The 10,467-nt window shown below is 41.5% G+C and overlaps 1 protein-coding gene across 1 annotated transcript; it reads left to right on the top strand.

Moving 5' to 3' along the window:
* The first annotated feature begins 213 nt into the window (after positions 1–213).
* arrdc3a (arrestin domain containing 3a) lies at positions 214–8,284 on the top strand. The gene is made up of 8 exons (XM_069699849.1): positions 214–747; positions 2,787–2,868; positions 3,007–3,154; positions 3,573–3,675; positions 3,819–4,075; positions 4,638–4,794; positions 4,894–5,036; positions 5,151–8,284. Exons 1-8 carry the CDS (start codon positions 468–470, stop codon positions 5,217–5,219), a joined length of 1,239 nt encoding a protein of 412 aa, XP_069555950.1. The 5' UTR covers positions 214–467; the 3' UTR covers positions 5,220–8,284.
* Positions 8,285–10,467: the final 2,183 nt, after the last annotated feature.

Raw genomic sequence — 10,467 nt, 5'->3', positions numbered from 1 at the left:
TTTTTTACCTGTAATGCCTCACACATGAAGCCACTGTGGTGAACATGTCTTTGTGTAGTCTTTCAGCTGTTTGACCATACTTGTCATCTGGCTATGTGCCACACTTCTCTCTGCCTTGTTCCAGAAGGCGGAAGGTGGGGGCAGTGAAGACCTGCGCATGCGCTCAAGGTTGTTTTTCACACAGGCTGTCGCTTAAAGTGAGCTGAGCTACGGGGGTTTCCTTGTCTTTGACTGGAGACCAACACGCAGAGAGGCGGACGATAACAGCATCCATTGCTGTTATTCAGCCTTCACACATCTCAATGAACTGCTCGCAAAGAAACCACTGATCGTGCCTACTGCTTTTTGCAGGGCAGAGATACTGATCAGTGTCTAAAAACTGCATCCCTTTTTTTCCTATGAGATTATTTTTTCATAGACTTTTTTTTTTTTAATTTCTAGGTCTCTGTCGCCTATCTCTTTCCATCATGGTGCTAGGAAAGGTAAAGAGCTTCACGGTGAGCTACGACTGTCTCAATGACAGCAATGTTCCCGTTTTCTCAAGCGGGGACTGCGTCTCAGGGAGGGTGATGATCGAAGTCACGGGAGAAATCCGTGTCAAATCTCTCAAAATCCACGCAAAAGGATTTGCAAAAGTTCGTTGGACTGAATCGAGAAATGCTGGATCCAACACTGCCTACACGCAAAACTACACAGAAGAAGTGGAATATCTAAATCACAAAGATATTTTAATTGGACACGAGAGAGGTAAGTTTAAAAAAAACATTTTTAAAATCTGAAGTTTTGTATAGAGTGAGATGCTGCTGGTTGGGGACCATGTTCACTGGAAGATGCAGTTTCAGGTGGTGATCATGTCAGAATAATGGACAGACAGCATCAAACGTGGGATAACTGACATTGATGCCTTTTTTTTATTTTATTTTTATTTTTTTGGTGATGGTTGGTGTATATTGTGTGCCATTGGCTACATAGAGCTCCATCGTTGCGTGTTGGGTGTCAAGGTGTCAGAATGAATGACAGCAGCTCAGGCTTCTTGTGTTTTTCGTAGTATTTCAAGCGCAAAGTGAGAATTAAATTGGTTTTCGAGACACGGGGCGGACAGGACGATAACCTGCAGCGATTTATCAGCAGCTTTGTTGGGACATTTGAACGCAGAACCACATCATACAGGCTTGTTTCTTTGTAGCTTTTCTTAAGTTTCCACCTATTGTTCAAAGCGGTTCAATCCTGTTCAGAAAACTGGACCGAGAGAGGGCGGGGAAAAGCGCAGGCCCCTCCCTCGCCCGCGTGTCATTGGCTGAGGTGCTCATGTGTGGCCAATGACGTCATTGTCTTGCAGAGTGACAAAAATTCTGCAACTTTTTAATTAAGAAAACACCTGCAAAATGAGCCAATTGTGCAGTTTGAATAAGAGTGCAATAAAAGTTGCAGGGCAGGTATTTTATTTCCATCCTTCTTATATCGATTTAGAGAAATATATATATATTTGCTGAAAAATAATATGATGTTGAAGCTTATTGTCTGCAGCTTTGTACTTGCCGCATATGTTGTTGCGGTCCCAAATGGTGTCACTATATTGCAAGATTTTGATAGTTTAAAAAAAAAAAAAACACACACCACCCATTTGGGGGCCTGTATTGTGTGTACCTGTAAAAATAATGAATAGACAGCTAGTTTGTAGTGTGTTCTGCATTAGCCCAAAAAAAAATGTGAGGCAGTTGAATTAGACTGCTGTCATTTTTCAAGCTTGTGGGGTTTTTTTGTTTGTTGTTGTTGTTGAGGCAAACATTGGGGGAGAATAGGACCAGCAGTTCCACCTTCATTTTCCGCAGAGATGGGAGGATATTGTTGTAAACAAGTGCCACCCTAAGACCTTCGCCAAAAGTGATATTTCGACACAAACCTTACGAGGTTAAAGTGGCTAAAACGGTAGAAAAATGCAGTCGGTGGTCAAGAGCAGGCACTCGCTCCCTTCGTCCATCCCTGGCTTGTAGTAGCGACTGCGGTGTCGCACAGTGAATGCGTAATGAGAGCAGAGCGGCTGTGGGAAGCTGCTCGCACCGGTTTAGGCCGGTCTCCTCCTGCTGGAGTCTGCCGTTTGACTGACAGCTCCGCACTTGTTTACCACACGGCTGCTTCTGCTGCTGCTGCTGCTGCTAGGGGGAGGGAGTGCTGAGCTGGCAGAAGCACAGCCGGCCTGTCCACCCAGTACTTCCAAACACTGTATGTTGTAAATGAAAACATATTTGTATTCATTTATAACATTTTTTTTTTTTTTCGAGCAGTTTCAGTACGCGGAAGTGTCCTCCCCTCCTTTTGAAAAACTAGAGTGAATCTTTGTTTTGTTTTTTTCAAAAACTAATTTTAAAAACAACCTCTGGAGCAAAAAAATAATGAATAATGTAGTTCTTGTTTGTGAGACAAGATTTTTCAACCAATTAGGATTTTATTCTTTCCACATAATGGCCTATTTATTTGCATAATCTTTTCCTAATGAGATCCCTGGGATGTACAGTAGTTCTTTGTTCCCACAAATCCACAATTTTGCATACTCGGTCTTTGGCACCTCCAAACATTCAACCTCTTTGGTGTCCTCGACCTATTAGTCTGCTGTTTATCTCTCAATACATAATATTTTTTACAGACAGATATGAAAGTAAAATTCGTTTATTCTCTTTTGTCTCCCCCACCCTGTGTTTTTGGTATGACTTTCAGATGCCTTCGTAGAGCATTTTACCCAGGTATGGTATACATGTGTTTGGAATATTGTCCTCCTTGTTTTTCAGACGATGACAACTCTGAGGAAGGACTTACCACTATCCATTCAGGAAGACACGAGTATGCATTCAGCCTGGAGCTTCCACAGACGTAAGTGTCCCAATACTACATTTGTGTCAGGGATCAAATATCCAAATATCAGAATGATCATTATTCGACTGTTGCATACGTGGCAGTTATCATAACCTTTTCTTCCTTTCTTTTCTGCCTGAATTTTTTTTCTGGCAGACCTCTGGCTACCTCTTTTGAAGGGAAGCATGGCAGTGTGCGCTACTGGGTAAAGGCAGAACTCCACAGGCCGTGGCTCCTGCCCATGAAGACCAAGAAGGAATTTACAGTCTTTGAGCACATTGACATCAACACTCCATTATTGCTGGTAAGCTCTTCTAAAGCATCCTTTAATACCGAATAAGCCTTTTTAGAAGGCCATGGCATTGTATGAAAGAAATGCAACTTCAGTATGATTCACTCAGGACATCATTTTCCTAATTATGGGTGAACTCTGGATAGAATTTGCCGTTTTAACATCTTGCCTCTAGTTTCCATTTCTATCGTGGGTGGCCTCATGTTTTCAGAAATATGTCAGCAAGTTTGACTGTAAATGTTCTGAATTATGGAAACATAAATACAGAGTGAGTGTTGAAATGGAACACAAGTCAGATTTTTGCAATAGATCGTAACAACAGAAGAGCCTGTGTATGATTATGCTCTTTTGCTGTGGTGTTTTTGGCACAAACAAAGACAAAATAAACAGACTTTTAAGTAATACATCTGTCTTTTTTTCCATCCTTCAGTCACCACAGGCCGGCACAAAAGACAAGACGCTTTGCTGTTGGTTCTGCACCTCAGGTCCTATTTCCCTAAGTGCCAAAATTGAAAGGAAGGGATACACCCCAGGTGAGGATAAGTGAATGATTGATAACCATGTTAGTCATTTATTAACCAGATAAGCCAATGGCGGTATCCCATCCTGCAGATCACTGTTGATATTAATATAGAGGAACTTCAACTAACTTCTCTTCCATTCTTTAACCTTGCAGGAGAGTCGATCCAGATCTTTGCAGAGATCGAGAACTGCTCGTCCCGCATGGTGGTGCCGAAGGCAGCCATCTACCAGACTCAGACCTTTTATGCCAAAGGGAAGATGAAGGAGGTCAAGCAGCTGGTGGCCAACCTGCGGGGAGAGTCTCTGTCTTCAGGCAAAACGGAGACCTGGAGCGGCAAGATGCTGAAGATCCCACCTGTTTCACCCTCCATTCTGGACTGCAGCATTATCAGAGTGGAGTACTCTCTCATGGTGAGTGCAGTCCTGTTGTGTTTGGAAAGCACCCTGTCCAGAGACCACTGGCATAGAAACATAAGTGTTGCTGCTTTCATTACATTCTCCCCTTGTCCTCATTATCACCATTATTCAGCACCATTAAGTGCAGTACAGAATCAATATTTCCTAGTTGGCCAATATCTCTCCTGGTAAAGGACCTAGCTGAGTCAGCTCACATTGCCAAATCTCGGCCTTGGATTTCGCCAGGTGTTATCTCCACATGCTGCTAAGAGCATTAGCCCAGAATATCTGTGGCAACACCTGCCTTGAGGGTGCTTATAACCTCTTTACCCTGTGAACAGACACCGGGCAAGAGCTCTGCCTTGCATAAGAAACTGACATCAACACATTGACCCACATATTGTCCAACTACTGGTTAACCCATAGGGCCCTGGGTGGTGTAGTTCTATCTTAGAGGGTCAAAAAGCTATTTGATTTTGTGCTGAACACCTACCATTGCACATTTACTGGCGTTTATGATACCTCTGAATGACGTTCACATTCTAAACGGCTGTGGTGTCCTCATGTCTGTGCTCAGGTGTACGTGGACATACCTGGTGCGATAAACCTGTCCCTGAACCTGCCCCTGGTAATCGGAACCATCCCTCTCCACCCATTTGGGTCCCGTACCTCCAGCGTCAGCAGCCAGTGCAGCATGAGCTGGCTGGGCTTGGGTCTGCCTGAGAGGCCTGAAGGTAGGCTGGATCTTATCGTCATGACTGAAATGTAGTTTTCTATTTGAAATAATACACATTTCCAAGAATGCTGAAATGTTGTTTCCTCTTCCTGTGCAGCTCCTCCAAGCTATGCAGAAATCGTGACAGAAGAGCAGAGGCAGAGCAGTCTGGATATCCCAGCAGCCCGCGAGGAGCTGGACGGACCTCTCTTTGCCTATATTCACGAGTTCCGCTTCCAACCTCCTCCTCTGTACTCTGAGGTGAACCCCAAAAATCATAGAGCAAAGCATTTGTTCAATTGATTTCTATTACAGACTTAATCAAGTATTTGTCTCTATAAATAACCTGTCTCTCTCCCCTCTTCCCCACTCTAGATCGATCCTAACCCAGATCATGCCAGCCGTACAGAGGAGCGCAGGCTCGATGCCTGTCCGTCACGCTGAGGGTATCCCTGAAATTCCCCTGACTGACTCGGAGAGCTCAAAGGAACCTGCGTGCAAGGCTCAGCTTTGATTATTTTTCTCATACAACAGCATTGTCTAAATTCTGTTGTCATCAAGAGAAAAACAAAACATCCAGCCAACCAACAAAGACTTTCCCCACAGTTGAGTTGGATTGGACAAATCTGTTCCTGCCTTCCCTCAGTGAGAGAAACAGGAGTCGCCAGTGTGGGGTGTCACTTCCTTCCTGTGTCAACCCGCTGAGGGTGGGATATGTGCAGATGAACATACTCGGTCTGTATGAGAAAAACCCACTAGTAGCGCGAGCCCTGGTGATTAGTATTGACGATGACGAGGAAGAATCACCAAGGCTCAGCCTGCCAAGCTCCTCTTCATCCTTGATTCTTCTGAACTTGTGGCACATAAGGACATAGCTCCTCACACAAAGGGCAGGACTAATCTTGTCCAAATCTCAGCAGAATCACCTTAAGGAAATGGGATGAAGAGAGAACAGTAACAACAACAACAATAATGTTCTAACCACCATAGTCTGTATGAATGAAAGCTTTCAGCAGCAGCAGTCAACAACAGAGCAAAGACTAGGTCCTCCTGCCTCATTTGGAATTTTGTTTTGCACATTTTATTCTTTACTTGAGTTGTGTGGCTCTGTTTAATGAGAACTTTAAAAGAAAAAAATCATTAATGGTTTGGGTTCAGCCTTGCAATGCGCCAGACTAAGAATACCAGACGGCAGGCTTAACTTTTAAGACTATCATCTGCATAACTTTGAGCAAACGCTGAGAACAGGATTTGATTTTTGACAAAACAAAAAAATACTGAAAAGTACAAGAACAATGCACTGAATTTGTTTAAGAATTTTCATTTTCTCGTTATGATGTTTCCGCGCTGACTAATAACAACTAGACTGGACTTTTACAACAACTGAAGCACACTACATCCATCTGGAAGCTCCTTAAGATGTTGCCTCCTAAGCTTGGATCAACGTGTGGCTTCCCTCCTCTTGAGTTTATTATGTTATTCTGTTCTTGTATTTAACTCCAGTCATAGAATAGCTTTTAGCCTTTTCAGTTTTGAGGTTGCTCTAGATTTGGACTAGGAGGGTTGCAGACCTGCATTTTCCACTTAAATAGTAGCTGACAAGAAAAGTGTGTGTGTGTGTGTGTGTGTGTGTGTGTGCGTGTGTGTGTGTGTGCGTGCGTGTGTGTGTGTGTGTGAATTTGTGTGTGACAGAAGGTGGTACATTGTGGAGGGACTCACCCTGATTGCCTGCAGCCCCTCTACTCCTAATCTCAGGGCAAGCCAGGCTTGCATAACTGCCCAAAAAGCACTGTCTCAGGTGGGCTTCTCACTTGCCAAATGGTTGGGAAAAAAAGAGAAAAAAAAAATGTTATAGTTTTTTTTTTTTTTTTTTTTTTTTTTTTAATGGCACTGTTAAAAATAATGAAGAGTCCTTTTTTTTTTTTTTTTTTTTTTTTAAACTACCAAAACCAGAGAACAGACCTGCAGAGAAGCAAGGCAGCTTTCTAAAAATGAATCACATTCCCTTTTTGTCCTGCTGCACTTGCCCACTTCATCCAACCAACAGTTGGATTCTTACCAGACCAATGAAGCCGCCAGAATGCTGGTTATACAAAAAAATAATACAGACGGAAAACAAGGAATGACTGCTTCTGCTTTATTTAAAGAAGAAAACTCGGCACAAATGGAAAGCTGGGGACGTTGTTAAACTTCTGTTCAGACTGGTCAGAACAAGTAGTAGTAGGTTGACATGAGTAATACATTGGTTTTCTAACTCAGTCAAGACAAAAGACCAGCTGTAACAGAGGTTTGACATAGTCAGGAAAAGAAAATACGCAGCACTTTTTTTGATAAGAAAATAAGAAAAAAAGTACAGCATTCAATGGTGAAGGTCTGGAGAAAAACCATTTAATACTAACCATGTAATAGTAGAGTTTTTTTTTTTTTAGTAAAGCAGTGTTGTGTAGGACGTTAATGCATTATTCAATCTTTTTAAGATTAGTACTTTTTTTTAAGTTTACATTTTGAAACGTAGCTAACACGAGTTTGTATGTGTTGAGTGTGTGCACGCTCTTATCAAGATCCAGCTGGCAACTAAATATACAGCTTCTGTCAGTAATCAACAAACTGCAGATTATTAAAGTGATCTTATCTTAGTGGCCTTGACACAGAAATAAGACCTGATTGTGATTCTTCATTTTTCAGCGTCTATGCTAACTCTTGTTCTCATTTATTATGTTTGTCAACATCTGTATGTTTTAGACCTTTCTATGTTTATTCAAAAGGACAAAAAGGGAAGAGAAAAAAAAAAGTCCTTTTAAAGCAAGTTTTTAAAAAAATGACATCTTGGACAGGCCTCTTGATTGTGTTAATTTTCTGAAGCTGATGAGGGTTGATTATAATCTTTTTTTCCATGTATTTCCAGGCATTGATATAGGTTGTTTTTTAGTTTAACCAGCAACATTCTTGAGTTAGTCTCCTTGACCTCTCTGATCCACCTCAGGCCTGGGGGTGGCAGCTGTTGATCAGCAGCACCCCCCCCCCCCTTTTGAGAAACATTTAGGTAACATGGGCTTGCAGATAAACCCCTTCTTTCTATGGCAATGCTTGTTTGCAGTTATTTGTTTGGGTTTTATCTTAGGGAAACTAAATCAAGCTACGCGGCAATGAATAAGCTTACATATTTGTTTCAGGTTGGTCAGTTCCATAGTCCATATGCTTGGGCCTCAGAGTAGTCCAGTGTCAAAACTAAGCTAAACTCCTGACCTAATAAAGGCAGGAACTGAAATGTTCAGAGTTAAAGAACCTGGGAGATGGTATCTGAAACATTTTAGAAACAAAGTGCAATATTACTCACTGAATTTTCCTTATTCTCCAGTTTTATGTTGTTGTTGTTTTTTTAATCTTTTTTTTTTCGTCTGTTAATCATGACGATGTATAGATATTCTATGAATATACTATGTTCTGAATGATTTAACCTTTTGTCTAGTTCTTCCTTTTGATTTGAATAAACATTTTGTTCTAAATTACTCCAGACTAATGTGAATTTTTGTGCAAGATTGAACACCGTTTTACAAATGCACCACATATCCTTCATAAGCTTTCATGTGAAATAAATACCAGAATCAGTGTAAATAAATAATGCAATTATTCACCTTGTTTTTGACAGACCACAGTCACATTCAGTCGGTCGATGTTTGACAGAATTACAACAAAACACCCTTTTAACTAAACAGTAAACACAGCTAAAATGAAGCTGCAAATGATTAATCACTATCCAAATGCTTCACTCAGACAGAAATCTATTTTAAATGGGTCATGAGAGTTTTAGAAGCACACAGGTTGCCACGCTGCTGGACACAGATTATCTCTGAAAAGTAGAACAACATTGCCCCTAGAGGTGGTCCGGAAACAGTACCCAGGCCTGCTGGTAAAAAAAAAAAAAAAAAAAAAGATGCATGAAAGGCCTGAACTGGATAATGTCTTATTTCATCATCAGAGGCAAATTGCAGATCAAGTGAAAAAAAAAAAATCCCATCTCATCTATATTTAACCCGCTATCATCCCTAAGCAATTACTCGGGGCAGAAGCCTCAGAAAAAGATAGACTTTCCTCTTTGCTTAAGTACTAAAGTGAATGACGTGACAACTTCATGTAGTCACATAATAGTGATTCAGAGAGCCAAATAAATAACTCAGAATCTTCTCACCTAATATTATCGGTTTTTGCAGTGTTAACCTTGTTTCTCAAATATATATATTTTTTAAATGTGAAACAGCCGGTTATAGTATCGTGGCAGGTTAGCTTCTTGTACTTATACATTTGCAATGAACCAGATTATGTGATCCAGCATAAAAAAGGTTAAACAATTATTTTGCTATTGCACCTTTTATAAAGATTTATGGTTGACTCACAGAGCCCCTCTCTAGGAAACTCACCATAAAACCTAATATGAGTTGATGGCTACAGGCCAACAGAGCCACAGTCTATGTTCCATAGCCATAGATTGACATTACAAAATACATTATTTACTGACCCATGCTGAATGATGTATGCAAAACGAAAGGGCATGTTGGCCTGATTCAGAGCAATTGTGAAATAGGTATCAGCATAAGACTTAGATGTGCTAACCATGTTTTTTTTTTAATCTTTTGTAATCCAAACCCAACTTTCAAGCGTTAAACTTTTTTTTTCACTATTGTGTTATGTAGTCCCAAGTCTTTATCATACAGGTCTTGTTTGCACAAATGTGTCATGTGTTGGTATTTTGCTCATTGTGTAAGCTGCACTTGACATTTTGAAACGGAGTGCCAACCCTAAGTGGTTCTAAAATCCGCGATTGTTTCAGGCTGAAGTAAATATTTAACTTGCATAGGTTGCAGTTTTCCCAACTTTAAATAGGACTGCTCTCTTTCTGGCAACAGTTTGTCTGCACATGACCTATTTATTATGTTCAACAGCCTGTTTCGTGAACAGTCAATCAATTTCCCTCGTAGTGTATCGACTTACGTTTTACGTCAGCCTGGTTTTATACTAATAGATTTTTTGTTGCAAACTACGAGCATGCATGCACAAACAAGCTCAGCAAATTCGATCATGCCGGATGTCAATGAGTTTTGTCACATAGACCAAGCTGGAACAAAATGCACTGAATGATCTCTGAAGAAGCATGAAAGTCATTGCTATTGCATAACTGAACATAAATGTCCTCTGTTACGCAGGAACCTGTAGAAACTTTCGTCTAAAGAGTGGACATTTACCCAAAACTGACATGTTCAGTACGAAGCGACAGCTCATCAACTTTATAGGGGATTTTTGCAAATTATCAGTTTGAGCCAGCTTCAGTGATGACTCAGCAGCCCCATCAGGCTTGACCAAGCACTTCAGTTTGCCTTTGTCCCCTCCTCTACTCCCTGTCCCCCCGGCCCCTTTTGACTTTTGTGGGCCCAGGCCTTTGTGGGTGTCTGACCCCTGTAGATTGAAAAAAAGGAGGAGGGGATTATTGAGGGAGAGCATAGATTGCGGCAGCGTGCATGTGCATGTGTGCAGTGAGAATGTTGATTAGCAAGTGCTGACGCTACGCAGGCCTCAGCTGTTTCCTCTCACCAGCTAATCCCACTACCCAGAAGCCCCTGTGATCCAGAGGTTCTCGGCAGTTTGGTGTGACCAGGCACGTTCAGCATGGATGGGGAGGTTTGGACTGAGGCCCCCG

This window comes from Brachyistius frenatus, unplaced genomic scaffold, assembly GCF_029030835.1.
Source record: "Brachyistius frenatus isolate BFR_SWC_R1_liver_20210118 unplaced genomic scaffold, ASM2903083v1 Contig_31, whole genome shotgun sequence".
Taxonomy (NCBI): Eukaryota; Metazoa; Chordata; class Actinopteri; family Embiotocidae; genus Brachyistius; species Brachyistius frenatus.
Note: the sequence above shows the minus strand (reverse complement) of the source record. Positions and strands in the feature narration are given on the sequence as shown.